This window comes from Lates calcarifer, linkage group LG10 (genome assembly GCF_001640805.2).
Source record: "Lates calcarifer isolate ASB-BC8 linkage group LG10, TLL_Latcal_v3, whole genome shotgun sequence".
In the NCBI taxonomy this organism is placed as follows: Eukaryota; Metazoa; Chordata; class Actinopteri; family Centropomidae; genus Lates; species Lates calcarifer.
This window is the reverse complement of record NC_066842.1, coordinates 323,005-345,808: the sequence shown is the minus strand read 5'-3', so window position 1 is coordinate 345,808 and position 22,804 is coordinate 323,005. Positions and strand designations below refer to the sequence as shown.

At 48.1% G+C, this 22,804-nt stretch overlaps 2 protein-coding genes and 1 non-coding gene across 3 annotated transcripts in view; 1 reads left to right on the top strand and 2 right to left on the bottom strand.

Annotated features, from left to right (window-relative positions):
- Nucleotides 1-1,693: 1,693 nt before the first annotated feature.
- Nucleotides 1,694-7,133, bottom strand: sall1b (spalt-like transcription factor 1b). The gene is made up of 3 exons (XM_018679463.2): nt 7,053-7,133; nt 3,192-6,346; nt 1,694-2,316 (listed from the first exon to the last, which is right to left on the bottom strand). The coding sequence occupies exons 1-3, from the start codon at nt 7,120-7,122 to the stop codon at nt 2,011-2,013; spliced, it is 3,531 nt and encodes a 1,176-aa protein (XP_018534979.1). The 5' UTR covers nt 7,123-7,133; the 3' UTR covers nt 1,694-2,010.
- On the top strand, nt 2,467-2,538 carry trnae-uuc (transfer RNA glutamic acid (anticodon UUC)). The gene has a single exon. It is a non-coding gene; the product is annotated as a tRNA-Glu (tRNA).
- A 2,479-nt stretch (nt 7,134-9,612) lies between the features above and the next one.
- rbl2 (retinoblastoma-like 2 (p130)) overlaps nt 9,613-22,804 on the bottom strand; it is a 16,343-nt gene continuing 3,151 nt past the window's right edge. Inside the window, 29 exon segments of the mRNA XM_051073091.1 lie at nt 9,613-10,351; nt 10,561-10,624; nt 10,725-10,785; nt 10,817-10,919; nt 11,135-11,163; nt 11,206-11,295; nt 11,338-12,116; nt 12,464-12,637; nt 12,734-12,966; nt 13,377-13,476; nt 13,750-13,821; nt 13,910-14,086; nt 14,580-14,782; nt 14,867-15,130; nt 16,102-16,207; nt 16,298-16,462; nt 16,550-16,687; nt 17,187-17,290; nt 17,373-17,429; nt 17,432-17,481; nt 17,779-17,942; nt 18,020-18,191; nt 18,635-18,699; nt 18,960-19,120; nt 21,164-21,292; nt 21,794-21,858; nt 21,947-22,147; nt 22,311-22,374; nt 22,377-22,440. Of these exon segments, the coding sequence (XP_050929048.1) occupies nt 11,949-12,116; nt 12,464-12,637; nt 12,734-12,966; nt 13,377-13,476; nt 13,750-13,821; nt 13,910-14,086; nt 14,580-14,782; nt 14,867-15,130; nt 16,102-16,207; nt 16,298-16,462; nt 16,550-16,687; nt 17,187-17,290; nt 17,373-17,429; nt 17,432-17,481; nt 17,779-17,942; nt 18,020-18,191; nt 18,635-18,699; nt 18,960-19,120; nt 21,164-21,292; nt 21,794-21,858; nt 21,947-22,147; nt 22,311-22,374; nt 22,377-22,440 (3,096 nt within the window). The 3' untranslated portion in view covers nt 9,613-10,351; nt 10,561-10,624; nt 10,725-10,785; ... (2 more) ...; nt 11,206-11,295; nt 11,338-11,948.

Below are 22,804 nucleotides of genomic sequence, written 5' to 3'. Positions count from 1 at the left end.
CAGAACTTCAATGACTTTAAAGTCGACTTTAACACCTGAGACCTGATGTCCTCGTCCCAGCCTGAGGATCAACTGTCTGGGGTCCGTCCACAGCTTTTAATTTAGTCCATTAGAACCATCAGCAGCTTGATGAAGGAGGATTTATTACAGGACAGTTGGATTAGCCTGAGACAGATGGACCTGATAACACAGAGTGTGCAGCCAGGTGACCACAGAGCCATAATCACAGTGTTATCATCGGACACCGGGGGCTGGACGGGGCGGGACGCAGAGATTTTGGCCCCCGTCGCAGATTTGGCAGGTCTTCTTGTTATTGAATATTTCCATTGTCAGAGAAACAAAAGTGCGGTGATCAGTGCTGAAATGCTTCACAAAGGAAATGCCTTCTTGCAAACAACATGCCGAGCACAGCAGTTTTGATGTGAAATATGCTTCATTAGAAAAGAACCTTTGTTCACCACCCATGAGTTTTTCTTTTTGTTGTTGTTTTTTTTTTAAGTAAGCTGCTGGGAGCATTGTGAGGCTTTTGTCATGTGGCATGAAAATACACACATCACACACACCTGACTACAACAAGGACTCAGTGAACATCCAGAGTTTTCTGCTGCTGTTTTATGACTGAGCTGTGATATCATAATCACAACAGGAATCTAGTTTAAAAGGAGCTGCTTTATTCAGGTTAATCTGACTGGTTCCTGAAGCCTGACGCTGCTGTGATTCTGTGTTTTATTTGTTTTATTACAAAACCAAATGAAGTTTTCATTCCTGACATTTCCTCTGTTTGTGGCTCTCAGCACTGGGCTCACTGGTTCCTATTGAAGACGTCAGTCTTTAAAACACCTCCCAGATATTTAGTTTAAGTTTAAACAGTCTCTGTAGTTTCACTGTAGTTTTTATGGAAATAAGCAGGAGGAAACATTGGGGACTATTTTCTGTGGTGGATTAATCCACCTTGCGTGCTGTGGTGAATGTATGTGGCAGTTGGTCATTGTTATTTTCATCATTGTGATAGAGTGTGTGTGCAGCAGTGATTCATGTCTGTCTGTTGCAGATATCTATCTTTGAGAGGCTTTGTGCAGGTTTTGTTTCAGGCTTTAGTCGTCTGTGTGGAAGCTGAACTCATCACTCTGACTGTGACCTTACAGTCGACTGACTCTCAGCTCAGACAACAACATCAGCTCCACATCACAGAGGCACAACATGAAATACTGACAGACGAGGTTCACGTTCATACATCGCAGCAGAAACCTCCTCTGTTCCTCTGTTGCTTGTAACTCAACAAAGAATGAAGCCTGTTCCTCAGGTTTTCTCTCTAAGACACATCAGCTTCTACAACAGTTGCTACAACAAACTGAAACAATAATTAAAGTTCCCATTAAACAATTTACCACCTCTGTTACTCACTTTATTTTAATAAAACTCACCCACTCTCTCCTCTAAGGCAAAAAAAACCCCTTTGTGTCTCTTGTCGTGGTGAGTTTGTCAGTGATGTCTTCTTCACCTCTTTTTGGTTCTTCCTAAGCTGTAATATTCTCACTGCTGCCCCCTGAGGCCAGAGGATAGAAGACAGAACCACAGCCGGAGTAACTGGTTTTACCCCAAACAGCCACAGGGGCAACAATAAACCCAGACACACTCTCAAGTGTTTTCAAACTCCTTCAGTTTTACGAGAAAAGACTTCAGTGCTGAACACTGACAGATTCAACAGAGTTTTAATCATCACATCAAAAACAGAAACAAAGAAATTCAACATTATTAACATGTCAAACCTGGAAACTGACAAACACCCATCTCAGCATGTTTGAACATTTATTGCACATGATGACATTGCACTTTTTATTTTAAATGTTTATGGTAAATTCACACAAACTGCATAAAGTTACAATAATGTGCACTCAGTTTATTAATATTAACACAAAACTGTTGAGGAATAAGGTGCATAAAGCTGCACAGTATTCATGTCTTTTGTCCCTATTGTCCATCAGGTCAGAGAATCAGTAACAAGTCTCTCTAATTATTATTCCCCCCAGAAACAACAGGAGGGTCACTCAGGTCTGTGTGGTGGACCTGAGCTGTCCACAGGTGTCCGGAGGACGAGCCTCCGCTTGGAGTCACACAGACATCGTTCATCTTCAAACCTGCAGAGAAAAGCTCTCTGAAAGACTCTGTGCTGCTGGAAACCACAGCTGGGTTCTTCTGTGGCGGCTCAGGAAGTCTCACAGGATGAGTCCTGAACCCCATTGCTGATCTGTCCACAGACAGTTTGCAGCCTCTCCTACTGGGGGCGCTGTTCCACATGTGAGTTCCCATATGAACCTGCAACAGGATATGGTGCTGTTATTGGTGCTGGAAGTTCCACAGAGTTTTTATCTCACTCTTCTATCATAATTAAACCATTAAGGACAGAGGGTTCTGGGGTGTTCTCAGATTCCTGTTTGAATGTAAATCACTGTAATATAACACAGATCCCATATGGTCTAGCGGTTAGGTTTCCTGGTTTTCACCCAGGTGGCCTGGGTTCAATTCTCAGTATGGGAATTAACATTTAGCCAGTATGAACCTGTAGGGGGATCAGTCCACTACACTGTAACCTGTAGTTAAACCTGACCATGAATTCAATCAGACAGACAAAAGACTAAAAAGTCCCTGGTCTGCTGAAGACTCAAAAACTGTCACATTAAAGAGACAATGTGGAGTTTTTGACCAGGATTCATTAAAGCTTTAGTGACTGAATGAATGATTTAGACTGATCCCTCTGCAGATTCATGATGGCTAAATAATGATTTCCACAACAAGAGCTGAACCCAAGCCATCTGAGTGAAAACCAGGAATCCTAGCTGCTTAACTCAAGTCAGTGGATTTGTTTTCAGAAGTTTTGTTTGAGAGAACAGAGACCCAAAGAGTCCAAGATGAAAGCTAGATGTTCTCATATCAGGAGTTAAACCCAGGTCACCTGGGTGAAAACCAGGAATCCTAACCACTAGACCATATGGGACTTGTCCATGATAAGGAATCCCATTTTTACAGTAGTAGTGATTAATGTATCATCTAGTATCACCTCTTGAGCAGTGCCCAGATTTAAGTTCAGAACTTGCCCCCAAAGTGGGAGGAGAACAGATGAGACAAAAACAGAATCTGTGTTGTATTATGGGCTAAGTGTTTGTGGAAGAATATGTAATGGTAAAACTAACCTTTAGATTTCCTTTGGTAGTAAAAGCTCGTCCACAGACAGTACAGGCAAACGGCCTCTCCCCAGTGTGAGTCCTCTCATGGATCTGCAGAGCACTGGATGAGGAGAAGCTCTTTCCACAAGTCTTGCAGTGATGCTGCCTGGGTGTCCGACGAGGTGGTGTAACAATACATCCAGAGGAGCTCAGTGAATGACCAGGATGATCCCAGCTGTCCCCAACAGAGGAGTTCAGAAAAGCAGTCATCTCTGTCCTCACAGGTTCTGATCCAGTGGAAATAACAAGGCTCTTAGAGCTGGACACTTGGTTAGGATTGGAAGGTTCAAAGAGACGTGATGGAAAGTCCCTCATTTGATGAGTGAGCATGTGCTGCTTGAGATTCCCCTTTGTGGAAAATCCCCTCATGCATGTTGTGCAGACAAATGGTCTCTCCTTGGTATGGCTTCTGTAGTGAATGTCCAAGGCACTTTGACAGGCAAAGTTCTTTCCACATATATCACAAAAAGTGCTCTTAAACATCCCCTTTTCTCTGAGGCTGTGAGTCAGGCTTGGAGATCCCTCTGTGTAGTTAGTCAATTTTAGGTCAGTGGGTGCCGTAGCACCTGCACCGAGTGTTAAAGTGGTTGAATTGGGCCACATCTGGAAAGGTTCATCAAGGTTTGCGGTTTTAAAATAAAGTGAAGCTTGGTCATTTGGTGACAGAGAGTGTGTGGAAGCTGAACTGTCAGCAGCTTGTTGACTATCTTCATCATTTGGTTCTTCTGGCCTCTCTGTCTTGATCCAGTTGAGCTTGACCTCCCCATGTGGCCCATGGTAACTTTTCTTCTTAGCATCAATTAGATTTTTACCAAATGATGATGGGGACAAATGGATGGACAAGGATTTGAATTCAGACAGTCTAGTCTCACAAAAGCCCACATCACCGTCATCCAAAAACTTCTTAACATGATTCACTTTTGCTGTGTCCTTGACTTCTTCATCAGAGTCCAGTGTGTATTTCTGATTTGTGTTGGGTATGTGACCTTCCATGTGCATGAGTACATGCTGATGCAAGACCACAGCATTTGTAAACTTCCTCTGGCAGATGGGGCACGAGTGCTGGACACTCAGCGGTATCCCTGCTTGGTGAACAGTTTGATGTGTCTTCAGGTTTCCTTTGGTGGTGAAAGCTCGGCTGCACAGTTTACACTGGTAGGGACGCTCCCCTGTATGAGTCCGATAATGCATCCGAAGGGCACTCTGACAACTGAGTATTCGGTGGCAGACGAGACACTCACTGGGGTCTGACACTGTTTTGTCACTGGACCCAGACAGCAGCTGGAGTTTGGGGTTTTCAGAGCGTTTTAATGAGAGGAATCCTGAGGTAGAAGTTGGATAGATGAATGGATTTGGTATGACATCAACTGATTCCTCTGACTTTGTGGTCACCATTTTAGAGAAGTTTAACAATGGTTTTACATTTTCAGTTTTAAGATTGGTTGTCCTTTGTAGTGTGTGTTCTTTGGTCTCAAATGAGTCAGAAGTCTTTGTAGGGTTTGCTGTTGACCTCAAGTCCATACCTGCTGCTGAATCCAAGTGAAGGTCACCTTGAGAAAAGGGGATGGGTACTAAGATCAGCTGCTCCTCTTTTTTGATGAGATGGGACAGGTTGGTTGACTGGTTCACACTGGAGCTAACTGTAGTTGAGGACCCATTGAGCCATTTTGCAGCTGCTTTCTCTGGTAACAAGGACACACTGTGAGGAAGCCCACCATTGGTTTGGATGTTGTCCAGGTGCTCAGGAACAGGATAAGGGTTCATTTGGATGTGCGGGTACCTCTCTTTGTGCCTCTGAAAATGAACTTTTAAGTTCCCGCGGGTGGAGAACCGGTTTCCACAGATGTTGCATTTGTATGGCCGTTCACCGGTGTGTGATCGCAGATGGATTTGCAATGCACTGTCACTCCCAAAGAGTTTCCCACAAAATCTGCACTTGCGTTTGAAGTAAGACTCTTTTGAAGACAGCGTGGGTTCAGAAAGGGTCAGGTTCTTACATTTCCTCTGTTGGGCTAAAGCTGCCAGGGCGTCCAGATCCTCCACAATCACACTGACGTTTACAGAGTTTGAAGCTGTGTGCTCGGAGTTTGAGGTTTGAGGTGAGCCAGAGCTCTCAGAGGTCTTACTGATGGAGTGATTATTACTAAACATCAAAGAGGACATGTTGGTTTGAGACAATATTCCCGATTGGGAGTCAGATGAACTGCAGCCTTTGAGCATTGTTTTGGAAAGATGGTTGTGAACAGCTGAAGTCACGAGCTCACTGATAGTTTGTGAGGACTCAGAGGTTGGCGGACTTTGGGTTAACGGCTCCAAGTCACTCATGTTAGCCGACTGAGTTGATAAGCATTTGGCTATTCCAGCAGCTGCAGCAAGTTGCTGAGACAGGTGAGCGCTGAGAGCTGTGAGCTGATTGGTGGATTTAGAGGATGACAGGCCTTTGGTGCAGATCACCAGGGTCTCTGGGATCTCGGCTCTGTGAGAGGCACACAGCAGAACCTGGTGCCGGATCTGATCGATCAGCTGCAGCTGGTGGATCTGTTGTATTTGCAGAGCGAGGAGCTGCTGCAGCAGAGATGAGATGGCCGTCTTACTGTGGTGTCTCTCTGAGGGAGTCTGCTCTGAAAACTGAGCCACGGCCACCTTAGTGCTCTCGAGGTCTTCAATAATGACGTTGCTCTTCATCCATGAGAATCGCTGGTCAGCTGAGCGGCCATGTTGAGGTACAGATGCTGAGGTACAGAGGACAGTATTAGATTCACTGCCACTGTCGGAGCTTCCAGAGCTTTCAACACTGCTGTGGCTTCTCCTGCCGATAAAACAATCCATGAATCCTGTGCTGTGTTTGGATCTGTCCTGTGATGGAGTGCTGCAGTTCTCAGAGTTGTTAACTGTTTGACCTGGCCCCCCTGCTGGCCCCCCTGCTGGCCTGGCCGGTGATGAGGCTGCAGGGAAAGTTTTACTGCAGGACAGCAGATCCTCGTCCTCATTCATGATCAGAACCGGAGGATTTGGAGAGCAGTCTGTTTGATGTTGTTCCAGGTCTGATGGAGTGATAAACTCAGCACAGCATCGACTGCAGACACAGAGATCCACTGCAGGAGGAGAGTCTGAAACATCTTCTGAAACAGAAACAGAAATTATCATCATCTGAGTAAGGTCTACAGCAGTGTTTCTTACACATAGAATAAAAGAGAGTTCATACATGTTTTTAATGTTGTTTTTTTTTAACTTAAATTACAAGTTAAAAGCATTCTTCTCAAACACATCATCTTTCAAAATAAATGTCCTGTCTTTTTAAAGCATAAAGTCAATGATGTGACCAGTAGAAAATAAGAACATTTCAATTTAAGATTAGTCTGAAATCCAGGAAACAGCAGAGCTAGTTTCTCACCTGAGTGAACTCTGCAAATGTTTTAATTAAGAATTAACAGTGACGTTAATTCTCCCTGTGTAAAACAGATCTTCACATACGAGAGTTTAAATATGTTTCAGGTTCAATTTAAGCTTCAATTCAACAGATTTAACTTTGGTACTGAAGTGAGTTAGAAAAATAAAGCATGGATGAAAGTAAATGATGACATCAGTACAGATCTGTCCCACACAGAAGGACACAGCAGTACCTCTACTAAACTACTGATACAACTGTCACACTGATCAGCAGGTCCTGTATGAGAGAAATATTATACAATATAATCAGCTTCTTTTTAAATGATCCACAGTCTGTTCAAAGAAATGTTCTTTTCTCTGAAACTCATGATGCTTTAAACTTCACAGCTTCTTACTTTCTCAAAGATGAAAAACTATCTTTGCATTAAAATAACTCACCTGTGTTTTCAGACAGGAACAAATGATCAGACTGGATGTGCTGCGGTTTGAGTTGTTTCCTCCGTGACATGTTTCCAACTCTGACTGAATGAAGAGAGACAGAGAGGGAGGAGAGGGAGGAGAGGGAGGAGAGGGAGAGAGAGAGAGAGAGAGAGAGAGTGACCCCCATAGATAACACAGTGTTTGTCATTATAAACCAAACTGACAGAATCAGTTCTGTGATCACAGACACCAGGTCAGGACATCAGTTCATGTTTCCTTCATGTGAGACTCACCTGCTCAGGTACAAACACACAGAGACTTCAGGAGACAATGAACCAGGAAACTGTTTCCTTTCAGACTTTATTTAACTGCTGTTTATTTAATGAGTCAAAGCTTCAACATTTACCTGTTCACCACAAGGCTGCTGGTTCAGTGACCTCAGTCAACAGGTGAGGGATTCACCTGGTCCCTCACCTCTCAGGTCTCACAGCTGATTCACTCCAAACACATGTCTGTCTGTCTCAGGTGTGTGTGAGGTCATCCAGGTGTGCAGGTACACTGTCATTAGATGTCAGCCTTCAGAGACTCAGTCTGAGTCACATCAACACTGAACGTCTGATGTTCAGGAGAATAAACTTCACTTCACCAATCGATGATCGCTGTCAGTCCTCAGAGACGCTGTGGGGGGGGGGGGGGGGGGGGGGGGGGGGGGCAGGGTGGAGGTCAGGACTGACAGACGGTTGGTTTGACTCTGAACGTGAGAAGCAGCAGAAGTCGAACTCAGAGCTGTCTGCTGGATTTATGATGAGAGGAGCAGCGTGGAGTCAACACACTGTCGAGTCTATTGTGTTAAAGCCCCCCCCCCCAGTCTACAGACAGATGAGTAATGCAGCACAATTATATGTTGAACAGAAAACGTTAGTCAGTGCAGCTGATTTCATCCTGACAGCTGAGAGACGACTCACAGCTGAAAACAAAACCTTTCACATGTTGGAGTTTAAAACTCATTGATTCTATTCAGGTTCATTAATTAGTCAAAAAAAACATGATCAAAGATCACAATTAACTGGCACATTATTCTGAAGCGTTTCAACATCTCTAAGAACTTAACTGATGAATGTATAATAAGATGTAAACAGGCAGCAGCTGATTCACTGTGGAGTCGTGTCACAGGTGTGAAGCTGCAGTTTGTGAAGATAAATCACAGAGCAGAGACAGCGAGCACACGTCAGCAGCTGTGAGTGTTTTACAGCTCTGTCACTGTCTGACGCTGAGTCTTATTAAAATCCACAGACTTTACAACCTGAACTCACCCAGACAAAACTTCTCAGGTTCAGGATCGATGCAGAGTCAGAGCTCAGGGACGGAGAAGGCGAGACACATCTCACTTCCAAAGTCTCAGTGACGGACGAGTCTGCAGCTTCAAACCTGAACTAAGACCTGAACTAAGACCTGAACCTACTGAGTGAGACAGAGCAGGTGTCAGGGTGTTAGAGGGGTGAGGAGAGGAGCAGCTCTCAGAGGACACGAGTCTTCATCAGAGAGAGACACTCCTGCTCTGAACCACAGACCAGAACAGTCTGGACTGAGGACAGCTCGTGGTCAGGGATGGAGATGATGATCCTTGGAGGAACACAGAGTCTGAGAAGCAGCAGAAACCTGAAGGACTGAGTTCAGACCCTGAAGTCTCTGTAGGCAGCAGCATGTTTAACCAGTGGAGGTCATGTGACCTCTGAGGCTGATCAGAGACCAGATGCTGCATTCAGGAGCATCTGTGAAGGGAGGACCACCAGAAGACAGAACCAGGGTCTGAACCAGGAGCTGAGGAGGACTGAGACAGGTGAGACCAGGACCAGGAGACAGATGTATCATGGTCAGAGAACCTGACACAGCAGCTGTTACTCAGAGAGGAGGAGGAGGTGTTTAGGAGTAGGCTGTGTGGAGGACACATACAGCAGGTAGAGAGGAGCTCTCCTCCTCCTCTCACAGGTTTTCTCCCAGCATGCAGCATGTTTCTGTGTTTGTGTTGTTTGGTCTGGAGACCTCTGGGAGCTCAGTTCTACGTCCTCCTGTTTGATGAAGGTCCGTTCTTCATTTCTCGAGCGACGGCTACCACATTTCCTTTTGGTTAAACTTTGCAGTTTGAATTATTTTGATCAATAAAGTTTGGGGTTTGTATCATTGAATTCTGCCTGATGACCTCTTTCATATGCTCCAGTCTCCAAACGAGTCCTGGTTTATTTGTTTTCTTGCTGGGACAAAGGAGAAATGAGGAAGAGAAGGTGGAGGCCGGCAGGTGCTCAGGTGTTTAACAGGTGAGTGACAGAGCAGGAAAACAGCAGTCAGAGAAGAAACACTGAGGCTGAGAGTGGGTGCCATGAGAAAGGCTGAGCAACCTGAGAGGAGAGGATGAAGAGCTGAGGAGAGCTGCCCCACACCTGCACACCTGCACACCTGCACAGATCTGTGACTCCTGACTGAGACAGAAATCTGCCCTGAACTCTGATTTAACGTGTTTCCTGTGAATGATCTCAGACTCGACGTCTCCCTCTCCTGGCGACACACAGAACCGACACGGTCACTTTAAATCTGTCTTTAATGACATCAGCTGTTTTTCTTACCATCTAACAAAGGTAAAGTCTGTAAACAAACAAACAGATTCAGGAGTAAAAAACAAAGGCACTTCACTTACATCCACCTCCATAAAATAGGTTTTCTTTTCTCTTTTTTACAGATATTTACAGACATCTCATCAGGACAGAGTCCAGGTTCAGATCCATGACGACAGGAGGAGGATGTTCACTCAAAATAACATCTCAGGAACAGAAACATCTGCTGGTGTGATCACGTTCAATATTAGAATCTGGAGCCCTTTAACTGATTTGATCATTTCACTGATAAAAGCCGAAGATCAGGGAGAAGATTTTCATGATGTTTTTGAGATGAAACTCTTCAAACCTGTGGTTAAATAATGACAGAGTTTACATCAGAGCTGTTATTAGTTCTGTAGAAAACACGTCAGATAAAATAAAGCATCAGAAGCTGCAGCTGCTTCATCACACCTTCAGTTAGAACAACGATCGATCAGCTCTGCTGCTCGGAGGAGCTGAAATACACTTCCCATAATGCTTCAGGGGATAGAAACAGGAAGTATAATGCTGCTGTGGATTGGATGCAGAGTTGTGAACTGTGAACACTGTGATGTTTCTAACACCTGTCGCTCTCACCTGTCGTCCCTCTCACCTGTCCCTCTCACCTGTCGTCCCTCTCACCTGTCGTCCCTCTCACCTGTCGCTCTCACCTGTCACCCCTCTCACCTGTCGCTCTCAACTGTCACCCCTCTCACCTGCCATCCCTCTCACCTGTCGTCCCTCTCACCTGTCGCCCTCACCTGTCACCCCTCTCACCTGTCGTCCCTCTCACCTGTCGCTCTCACCTGTCACCCCTCTCACCTGTCATCCCTCTCACCTGTCACTCTCACCTGTCGTCCCTCTCACCTGTCACTCTCACCTGTCACCCCTCTCACCTGCCGTCCCTCTCACCTGTCATCCCTCTCACCTGCCATCCCTCTCACCTGTCGTCCCTCTCACCTGTCGCTCTCACCTGTTGCTCTCACCTGTCGCTCTCACCTGTCGTCCCTCTCACCTGTCGTCCCTCTCACCTGTCCCTCTCACCTGTCACCCCTCTCACCTGTCGTCCCTCTCACCTGTCGTCCCTCTCACCTGTCGTCCCTCTCACCTGTCGCTCTCACCTGTCGTCCTCTCACCTGTCGTCCCTCTCACCTGTCATCCCTCTCACCTGCCATCCCTCTCACCTGTCGTCCCTCTCACCTGTCGCTCTCACCTGTTGCTCTCACCTGTCCCTCTCACCTGTCGTCCCTCTCACCTGTCGTCCCTCTCACCTGTCGCTCTCACCTGTCCCTCTCACCTGTCACCCTCTCACCTGTCGTCCCTCTCACCTGTCGTCCCTCTCACCTGTCGCTCTCACCTGTCGCTCTCACCTGTCGTCCCTCTCACCTGTCGCTCTCACCTGTCGCTCTCACCTGTCGTCCCTCTCACCTGTCGCTCTCACCTGTCGCTCTCACCTGTCGTCCCTCTCACCTGTCGCTCTCACCTGTCATCCCTCTCACCTGTCGCTCTCACCTGTCGTCCCTCTCACCTGTCGCTCTCACCTGTCATCCCTCTCACCTGTCGTCCCTCTCACCTGTCGCTCTCACCTGTCATCCCTCTCACCTGTCGTCCCTCTCACCTGTCGCTCTCACCTGTCGCTCTCACCTGTCGTCCCTCTCACCTGTCACTCTCACCTGTCGCTCTCAGCTCAGTGTCTCTGACTCACCTCCTCCTCCTCCTGTGGAGGAGCCTCAGTTTAAAAACCTGAACCACAAACACAAACATTCAGAAACAGAAACTGACACTGAGCAGAGATGGTTTTTCTGGGACTCAGACTTTAAAAGCATTCTGGTCATTTTCAGAACAAATTTATTGAACTGAAAAATGAATCATCCTCACATTTTGGTTAATCAGCAGGTCATTTTGTTTTAGCCTCTTTAAAGGAACAGCTCACAGCTTCTGGTTCTGCTCCAGGTTTCTGCCTCTCCACTGCTCATGGTGGATCTGTAAATATGATAATCTAAAGAGTTCAGTCTGGACCTGCTGACCTGAGAGAACTTCTGCTGTGAAACAGATATTCAGTCTGTTTCTGTTTCCGTTTGGACACAGATTCTATATATGTATGTTAGAAATGTTTCTTCTCCTCATCAGATCGATTATTGATGAGTTCAATAAAATTAAATCTAAAAGTGACCAAATGCTCCGAATCAGTCTGATCAGTATGACGGGACTGTGGAGGAGGAGAGCTCTCACAGTGTGACGATGGTGATGTTATGAGTGTGTGTAGATACTGTGAGTGTGTGTCTCAGTGGGAGGAGCTGCGGTCGTTGGCGACGTCCTGCAGGCGGCGGAGGAGGGCAGAGTGATTGTCAGGACAGACTCTCTTGGGAGATGTCTCGTCCTCCAGAGGCATGCTGCGCTTCCTGGTCGGAGTCTCCCCCGTCCGGATCATACTGTTGATCTCCTGGAGACGCTGAGGGGTCAGAGGTCACAGAGGTTAGAGGTGATCTGTGTGTGAGGAGCCTGAAGTGTTTCTTCTCTAATCATCTCTACAGGTCTGCTTTGGATTCTTTACACTCTGTCTCTAAATACTACATTACCCATGAGGCTCAGCTGCTGCTACTCTGGAGGGGAGAAGGTGTAAATCAGAGAGGAGGTGAACTCAAAACTCAAAACAGAGCATGTTTTCATGACTGAAACTGGATTCAGGAATTCTCCAAATGCACCCTGGGAGCTGTAGTCCTAAACTGTCTACACTGTTCATGTTACAGTATGAGGAGTGTGTGTGTGTGTGTGTGTGTGCGTGTGTGAGGGCCTCACGTTGGGGGGGCTGCTGCAGATGTAGTAGTAAATCTTGTCTCGGGGGGTGGTCGGCGAGGGGGCGGAGCCTGTCTTGTGAGGTGAGATGTAGATGGAGTGTTTGCTGGAGAGAAGCATCCGGCGAGGAGAGCCGATCCTCAGGGTGGGGTACGGACACAGGGAGGGGGACTCCACCTGACAACACACACACACACACACACACACACAGTAAATACAGCAGTCAGCGCAGTGTGTGCTGAAACTGTGGCAGAGACTGTGAGGCTGCCTCACCCCTGCAGAGGGGGAGCTGGGTGAGTATCTCAGAGCAAACAGTCTCATCTGTTTGATGTAAACGTTGTTGTAGAAGTGGATCAGGTCTCCCCGCTCCTCCTCAGCGTCTCCTGCAGAAGAGGAGGAGGTGTTCTTGGTGGAGGTGTTGGTGGGTGTGGAGGGGGCGCTGCTGGGCTGGGGGGCCGGCAGGGTGCTGCTGGACCGAATAGACACTGGACTGTTGTCTCCACCTGCTGGAGGAGCAGGAGAGATCAGTTAACTCCAACTGAACACTACAGGTAGTTTCTGTCTGTCTGTCTCCAGCTGGGTCAGGTCAGGTCAGGGAAATCTAAAGTCTCCACTGTGTTCACTCTGAGTCTGTCTGCTGTTTGCTGCTCAGCATGTGGAGGACAGAGGGGTTACACAGCTTTTATTCTGAAAGGACTGAAACAGGAAATGTGCTATAAAGCCAGGAGCTGGAAGAATCTGCAGAGAGCTGCAGAGACAGAGAAATCTAAAATAAATACAGCTTTAACTGCACCATATTAACTAACACTACTGAGCCTGTGACCCACTCATACAGGTGTTGGCTACAGGTGTTAGCTACAGGTGTTAGCTACAGGTGTGGTCACGCCTCCAGTGTAAACGGGACAGTGTCTCAGACCTGGATCCTGGCTGGAGTCGGTCGATGAGTTCTGTTTGTTTGTGTCGTTGCTGCCGGACTGACGCCTCCTCCTCCCTGAGATCAACACACTCCTGTACACCTGAAACACACACACAGAGGTCAGGTGGAGACTGGTTCTTAGATCTATCACTTGTTGGTTTGAGAGGAAGGACCACAGAGAGGCTGTAAATAACCGTGCAGATGGGAGAGATGAGACACTCTCAGACAGTCTGGAATATTTCTAATATTTATTTATATATTTGGATTAATAATCATTTAAATTTCTATAAGAATATTTCTGAATATTAATAGTGATGATGGTGTGTTGTCTGCTGCCTTCCTGTGTGTGTGTCAGAGGGTCACAGGTTCTTACGTTGCTGCTGGCCTGAGGCTGAGTCCTGTAACACTTCATGATGTTCTGAAAGGACTTGTCCTCTTTGGTCACCTGATGAAAACAGACACACACACGTTAACTCCAACACAAAGACACACTGTGTGTGTGTGTGTGTTCATAGACTGACACACACACTGACCTTGGCCATGACGTACACAGCACACATGAGGAGCTGGTCGAGGTGTCGGTCCATCATCAGCTCGGTGCAGTGAACCAGAGAATATTCAAAACACGTCCAGATCTTCCTCCTCAGCTCTGATGAGATGTCCAGCTTTGCACAAAGATCTCGGAGCCGGACGCTGGCCAGGTGGTACACCTGAGACAGGTGAGCAACACAGGACCAAACAACACACAGGTTTACTGTTAACACACACCTCATAGGACAGAGCTCAGAGAGGAAGTCTGTACTTCAGTTTGTATCATGGTGAGTTCAAAGACTGAGGGAGAAATGTGTTTTGTTTGTAGAATAAATGATAATATTTGATGAGAAAGAAACATAAGATGTTTATGTTTCTCTCTCAGGTGAACTGCAGCCTCCACCTGATGAGGAGTTTAAATACACCTCAGGTGTTCTCAGTGACAGTGATCTGAGCTCAGCTTTTAGTCAGTGTGATAAACCTGCTTCTGTAACTGAAGTGATCACAGAGCAGCAGGAAACAGGAAGTGAAACTGATCTGACCAGGACCAGTTGAGTCTGGAGGGATCCGTTACCATGGTAACTGAGCTCTCATTCCTCCTGTCTGATCAAAGTCTGAGGATTAAATCCTGTTTCCTGTCCTCAGGTGAGCAGACTCCTCAGGTGTTCGTACCTTCCTGAAGAACAGCGACAGCGAGCCTTTCCTCAGAGGACTGCTCGCCGCTTTGACGGCTGGTTTGCTGACGGCTGATTGGACGGTGAGGGTGCCGGTCAGAGTCTGGGCAGACAGCGGCTGCAGCGTGGCTCCACCCTGTCCGGTCACGCTCAGGGTGTGGACCGGGATGAAGGTGATTCCTCCGCTCTCATTGGCTATACCTGCAGAGGTCAGAGGTCAGAGGTCAGAGGTCAGAGTGTGTCCCCTCTCCTCTCTCAGTCGGCTGATCCTCCTCCGTCTCTCACCCTGCACAGGTATGGTGACTGTCTGCCCGTTGTTGGCGGTGACGGTGGCTGTTGCCATGGTGACCACGGTCTGCCCGGCGGGGATGGCTGCGACCAGGCCGGCCTGTCCGGTCTTAGTGACGCTGGCCGGCACGGTGCTGCTGCTGCTGGTAGAGGCGGCTCCGGTGTCTCCGTCCACCGGGTCCACGAACAGACGGCGGCGAGCTGTCGTGGTGGGGGAGGAGCTGTACCGGTCCAGGAGGGTGGTGGGGGAGGGGGAGACGCCTGGGGGAGGAGGAGGGAGGGGGGCAGATGGTTTTACATTCAAGGTGAGGTGATCGCACTGATGATCATCAGTTAATCATTGACACTGATCAGCACCTGGCTGCTACTGAGCCTGGTAATTCCTGGAAGCTGTGAGGCTGGACTGAGTGTGTTTTGGCCTTGTTGGTGTTGGGGGGACACCAAACACCCCAACACCAAAAAAATAAATAACATGGGGGCTATTGTCCTGAAAGACAATATAATGTGACAGGCTGTTGTAATTGTAGACTACAGACCAAGCAGCATTAATGATGGAAATATGAATGTGAACCACTTTATAGGAAGGTTTCTATTTGATCCAGGTTCAGTTTCCACTGAGGCTGAAATACTGTTAACATGAAGTTCATACTGAACATAACAGCATTACATTCATACATATACAGCCTGAGTGTTCCAGGCAGAACATCATTAACAGGAACAGCTCATTCTCAGACATGTGACCCACGTGTTGACTGTAATCCAAGTATCTGAGAAATGATCACATATGTTCTGTGTCCTTCCATCTCATATTACAGATGAAGAATCCAGAGAACATGTGACCAGTCTCTCTGTCTTTGTTGGTTTGACATTGTGTCGTTAGAGTCTCTTTAAATTCCTCTAAACCCACAGAATTAACGTGCGCTCTTCATCTGAGAGATACGGTGCACGCCCCTTTAATCAACACGCACTAACTCTGATTAAGTTAACACTGACTCAACTGACCCACATCTGAACCACCATCGTAGCGTTTAACACAGATCGAGGCAGTCAGGGTTTGTCAACCCCGACTTTACCTGAGAACCTGAGTTCAACCAGAGGAGGTTCACCTCTCTTTGTAGTTCAGACCTCTGATCATGATTTGTCCTGATACAACAGAGAATTCAAACAATAATGAACTCTGACCCCTGACCCCTGACCCCTGACCCTGAGGAGCAGCAGAGAACAGGTGTGACCTTTGACGGTGCTGCTGGTGCTGAGGTCCTGGTGGTTGATGGGTGTGACGGGGACGCTGCCTGTGCTGCTCTCATCACTCTGCTCCAGGTACTGAGGAGGCATCACCTGAACCACAGGAGAGAACCAGCTGCTTCACCACAGTCTGTGTGTGTGTGTGTGTGTGTGTGTGTGTGTGTGTGTGTATGTGTGTCTGACCTCCTGACAGGTGGGGACGTGGTCTTTAGCTCCTCTCAGACTCTCCCACAGTGGAGAGTCACTGGTCCAGGCCAGACTCTCCAGAACCTGCTCCTCCACCTGGTTCAGGTGTTTCACCACCTCCCGAAACAACCCCTGCTCTGAGCGCACCAACACCTCGATCACCTGCACACATACACACACAGGTGTATTGATCAGGTGTATTGATACCTTGTAGAAGTGATCAGGTGTGTTGATCGGGTGTATTGATACCTTGTAGAAGTGATAGGCGGGGAGCTGGAAGGTGGTGATGACGTTGGGGAAGTCTCCTGGAGGTCTGTAGGAGAAGATGACGATCTCCAGGCAGCAGGCGAGCAGCGAGCGGTGGAAGACGTCCTGCTCCAGGATACACTGTAACACACATGAACACAAACACACGCTCTCACCACTAAACTCTACACAGCTCTCTGAAACACCGTCTGTTAAAGACATACAGAAAGAAAATGTCATTAACAGGAAACATCTTGTTTGTATTTACGACCCATGAAGAGTTAGTTCTTTTAAATTGCTGTTAGTCGTGTGGTTCCTCCAGATTTATCCCTGAGAGTTTCAGACATTCAGACTTTGAAGGGAACAGGAAACAGACTCTTTATTTTAACACACAGGACAGGATGGGACATGTCCGTTATCTGTGCACCACAGTGATGCTGAAGGCCAATCATTAGTTAAAGTTAGTGAGCAGCAGCATATGTTAGAAGGTGATGGAGGACGTAGCTTCTTCCTCTCGTAAGGACAGGTCATGTGACATGGAGACGGACAGCCGATTGGCTCAGAGGAATAATGATAAACCACCTGAGCAGCTGCTTTTAGACGCAGTGAACACCTCAGGTGGTCTGTCAGAAATACTCACAGACAGGTCGGCGTCTCCCAGGATCATCTTCTCTCTCTCAATGATGGACTCCAGGATCCTGTAGTAGAGCGCCTCTGCCAGGTGGAAATACTTCACCACCATGTCTGGAAGGAGGTCGATGGTTCAGCTCGTTAAACAGACGAATGACTCGCTCATGTCCGACTCTGTGTCAGTGTGTTCACGTACCTTTCCCCATCCCCCTGCTCTCTGCTCCGTCCTCATAATGCTGAGAGAAGAGGTCAACATGTCCTTCAGTCGCTTACTGATGACATCACTGGGGTCTCTGGCACAAGTCCTGGGACAGAGGGAACAGGAAACAGTTTCTGTCACTGCAGCAGATAAACACACTACACACATAGAAAACTGTCAACACAACATGAAGGGAACTGAAATATAACTGCAGTAAAAGGACACAAGTAAGAACCAGGAAGAAGCTGCAGAGCAGGAGAAAGTCCACACTTCTCTCAGTAAAATAAAGAACATCAAGTCAGTGTTTAAGAGCGGCAGCTGAGTCATTAGAAGAGACAGATACGAGCTTTTAATCAGGGACAGAGCAGGACGCCATCTTGTTTTCATCTCCAGTGAAACTGACCTCAGAGTCTCAGTTAGTTTGGGACTGGGACCCTGTTTGGTTCCCGACAGCAGAGTGTGGAGACGTCCGACGCTCTTCATGGCAGAGGAGAGTGGAGAGGCCAGGCTGTTCTCCTGGATGTACTTCCTCCCTGTCAGAGGAGTGGACACCTTCAGAGCTGAGGCCTGGTGGACGAGAGGCGGCAGGTTAGACACTTCACACACAACAGGAGGGATGAAGAGACAGAAGAATGTCGTCTCACTGTGAGGCTGGTGTGGAGCCTGTAGGTGGCGCTGTCCTGGTTCTCCACCCCCTCACACAGGCAGGGCCCCGGGGTGCCGATGTCCTCGCTCGCCCCCTCACCGGTGAAGATCCTCTCGTCCAGACTGCCGGTGGCCAGGACATGTTCCTCATACACCCGACTGAGAGACAGACTGAGGGACAGGACAGCAGGTTAACGTTTACACCGACTGTTTACACTGAGAGGACAGAGATGATGGTGAAGATTTAGCTCCAAGCAGAGTTTGAAGACGTGGTCTCAGTTTAATGAAGTCAGCGTCTCCTCTTTAAGATATCAGAGCATCAGGCAGGAAACAACAAACTGTAGAGACTGAAACAGACTCAGCAGAGACACCTGGTCAGACTGTGTGAACACCAACATCAGCTTCCTCACTAACAACATGAAGTTCATCAAACTCTTCAGTCACATCAGTTTCTTTATGACTGTTTAGTCAGTTTGTTGCTGTCTGCTGATCCTGCTCATGTTTGTTACAGAAACTCAGACTCAGGGTCACATCATGAATGAATGTTGTTGTAAAGTTCAGTCCTCCTCTCTCTCTGACTCCACATGAACCTGTGTGATGACGCCTGCACTCACAAACTGTCTCCAAAGTTCATGGGGTCCAGGAATCCAGTCAGACCGTCTTCTTTCCCTCTGAGGATCTGAAGGACACACAAGACAGGAGGTTTAGTTTACAGTCACCCCAGACCAGGTCAGCCAGGTCAGACCAGGTCAGAAAGATCCACATCCTCCCGAGAGTAAATCGCTTCATCTGTCTGAAAATATTCACGACAAAAACATCAGTTTAAAAAAATATCTTGATGTGATTTAAGAATCGTCGTCTGTGTGTGAAGGTTTAACAGAGAAAATAAAGAGACAGTGAGTGAGGGTTAACGTCCGTCTGTCTGTCAGTGAAGCTCACCCTCTTGTGGAAGAGTTTCTTGACGAAGGGTTTCCAGAAGTGTTCTTTGACTCCTTTGGCCTCCAGCACCAGCCCGTCATGTAGCTCACACAGCTGCTCTATGAAGCAGAACGGACCGGAGGACGGTCTGTAGTCCTTACTGCTGAAGTCCTCTGGTAGACCTGGACCAGACATACAGAGAGGACACTGGTAACCAGAACCACCAGGGACCAGGAGAACCAGAGCTAAAACAGGTGCAGCTGCAGCAGAACGGAAGCTTCATGTAAAGGTCAGAGGAAACAGGTGTCAACAGGTACAGGTGTCAGTCTGAGCTAAACACACGACCCAGATCTGAGGGATCAGAACTTTACAGCCACGTTAGTCTTCAGATCTGCTATGTGTTTGTATCTTTAACCCTTCACGTCACGTCTTGTATTCTCAGCTCAGGAGGATCAGCGAGGTCTCACTCCATCTTTAACTCCCTGGCGTCAGTTTATTTTCAGCCATGTGGACGTGAGACGTTTCCTGTGTGAGCTGAGTTTGAAGAGATGTTTGGTGGTGAGACTGGCAGGTTTCTGGCAGAGCAGCTTCCTCTGTGTGTAGGTTCAGCTCTGTAATAAAGCCTGTGTTTAGAGGAGGAGGAAACAGGGTGTCGACAGGAAGACAGAGCAGAGCTGATACACTCTGCTCGCAGACGCTGGGACCTGAAAATCTCCTGATTTATTCTCCATGTGTAATTCAGAACAGTTCAGGCTGATAAGCAGGCTTCCTACACGTCTGAGCTGATCTTACTTTATGGCTGTTTAATGTCGAGTTTCACAACTCAACCAAAATACTCTGAGCTCGACACCTGACTGGAGGAAGCAGAAAGGTCTTTATGTGAAAAACTTAGACCACAAGAGCTTTTTAAAATGCTGCATTAACTGTTTCCCTCCTGTGTTCCCTCCTGTGTTCCCTCCTCTGTTCCCTCCTGTGTTCCCTCCTGTGTTCCCTCCTCTGTTCCCTCCTCTGTTCCCTCCTGTGTTCCCTCCTGTGTTCCCTCCTCTGTTTCCTCCTCTGTTCCCTCCTGTATTCCCTCCTCTGTTCCCTCCTCTGTTCCCTCCTCTGTTCCCTCCTTTGTTTCCTCCTCTGTTTCCTTCTCTGTTCCCTCCTCTGTTCCCCCTCCTGTGTTCCCTCCTGTGTTTCCTCCTCTGTTCCCCCCTCAGTTCCCTCCTTTGTTCTCTCCTGTGTTCCCTTCTCTGTTCCCTCCTCTGTTTCTTCCTCCGTTTCCTCCTCTGTTCCCTCTTCTGTTTCTTCCTCTGTTCCCTCCTCTGTTCCCTCATCTGTTCTGTGTTCCCTCTTCTGTTCTGTCTTCTGTTCCCTCCTCTGTTCCCTCCTGTGTTCCCTCCTCTGTTCCCTCCTCTGTTCTGTGTTCCCCCCTCAGTTCCCTCCTTTGTTCTCTCCTGTGTTCCCTCTTCTGTTCTCTCCTGTGTTCCCTCTTCTGTTCCCTCCTCTGTTCTGTGTTCCCTCTTCTGTTCTCTCCTGTGTTCCCTTCTGTGTTCCCTTCTCTGTTCCCTCCTCTGTTTGCTCCTCTGTTTCCTCTTCTGTTTCCTCCTCCGTTTCCTCCTCTGTTCCCTCTTCTGTTTCTTCCTCTGTTCCCTCCTCTGTTCCCTCATCGGTTCTGTGTTCCCTCTTCTGTTCTGTCTTCTGTTCCCTCCTCTGTTCCCTCCTCTATTCCCTCCTCTATTCCCTCCTGTGTTCCCTCCTCTGTTCCCTCCTCTGTTCTCTGTTCCCTCCTCTGTTCTGTGTTCCCCCCTCAGTTCCCTCCTTTGTTCTCTCCTGTGTTCCCTCTTCTGTTCCCTCCTGTGTTCCCTTCTCTGTTCCCTCCTCCGTTTCCTCCTCTGTTCCCTCTTCTGTTTCTTCCTCTGTTCCCTCCTCTGTTCCCTCATCTGTTCTGTGTTCCCTCTTCTGTTCTGTCTTCTGTTCCCTCCTCTGTTTCCTCCTCAGTTCCCACCTGTGTTCCCTCCACTGTTCCCTCCTTTGTTCCCTCCTGTGTTCCCTCTCTAAGGCTCTAAGGACAGAGAGGTCTGAACACTTTACAGTTCATGTCATTGAAGCAGCTCTGTGGTTAGTGACGGAGGGCTGTATTTTAAATGTTACAGCACAGAGGAGGAAGGGCGTCTGTGTACTGATGTTAGATCTGCAGTTAGAGAACAGAGCTGAGGGGGACTCAGGGAGTTCAGTACCTCTGAAGCTGGGGTTGAGCAGGTCTTTCCTGGCGTTGCAGAGCAGAGCATTGGTGAAGACCAGGTCCAGAGCACAGAGCAGCAGGTGGTACGAGTTCACCAGGTCGTCACTGATCATGGGGAAGTTCCCTGAAGGAGAGAAGAGGAGAAGATGAGTGAGGAGAGGACCACCACACAGGCAGGTCCAGACCGGCCTCTCTGTCAGGACTTCAGACACTCTGAAAACCACTGATCCACATCCTGAGCTCCTCCTGGTCACTGTGACACCATCACAAATCACTGATCAATAATAAAGAAAGACTTGGATCTCTGACAAACCCAGGAGCAGGTTTAACTCTGTGTAATACAACAGTCTGTAAATCACTGTCTGAGCGGTGAGCTGAGTAACAGCAGTGAGAGCTCTGTAATCTCCTCAGAGGAGAAAACAAAGAGCTGAAGTCTTGATGAGGTCCAGCTCTCAGATCAGATCTGTATGAGCTGCTCTCTGGGTCTGAAACTGATGCACAGGATTACAGAGACCAGTCAGCCTCTCAGGGTCAGGGTTGGTGTTCCTCAGACACTGCCCTCTCTCTAAAGGTTAAAGGAGCAGCTTCTCTCTGCTGAATCAATGTAGAGACAGGGAGTCTTTACCTTTAGCGTGGACAAATAAAACCCAGCAGAAGTTAAAGACCTCGGTCACAGTGCAGGGATGACGTCTGGAAAACAGAGACACGACACATCATGTGGATTAAATGGACACAGATCCTGTTTCTCTGTCTGAGGTCAAAGGTCGTGATGTCCCACCTCTGTTTGCGGCTGCGGTGGACTCGTGGTGGCTCCTCAGACGGGGCCTTGAAGATGGCTTTAAAGATGGGAACATACTTCTTAAAGATGACCGCAGACACCGTAAAGTTTCTCTCCAGCTTCTCAGTGCTCTGACGGAAATCCTGAGGCAGGTTGGACATGTCCTGCCACTTCTTCATCTTATTAAAAAACTCAATCAGGCTGGGGGGGGGGGAGAGGAGGAGGAGAGGTAAACAGTCAGAGAAATGCTCCTGATGGTAGAGCACAGATCAGATATAAATCCCTGTAGACTCTGATTCTGTCACCTGAACCTTTGTGTTACTTCTGAATGAATGAATAGATGAATGAATGAATGAATGAATACCTCATTTCTGAGCAGCGGAGGATTCTGGTCAGAGAGACGTAGTTCCCGTCTGCCGTGCCTTTTCCACTGTGGGCACAGAGGACCTGCAGGCTACATACAGAGCACAGGCCAACCAGTGCAGCTCACTGCCCTGAGGAGGAGGAGGAGGAGGAGGAGGAGGAGGAGGAGGAGGAGGAGGAGGAGGAGGAGGAGGAGAGGAGGAGAGAGAGGAAGGAGAGGAGAGGAGGAGGAGGAGGAGGAGGAGGAGGAGGAGGAGGAGGAGGAGGAAGGAGGAGGAAGAGGAGGAGGAGGAGGAGGAGGAGGAAGAGGAGAGGAAGGAGAGGAGGAGGAGAGGAGGAGGAGGAGGAGGAGGAGGAGGAGAGAGGAGGAAGAGGAGGAGGGAGGAGGAGGAGGGAGGAGGAGGGAGGAAGAGGAGGGAGGAGGGAGGAGGAGGAGGAAGAGGAGGAGGAGGAGGGGAGGAGGAGGAAGAGGAGGAGGAGGAGGAGGAAGAGGAG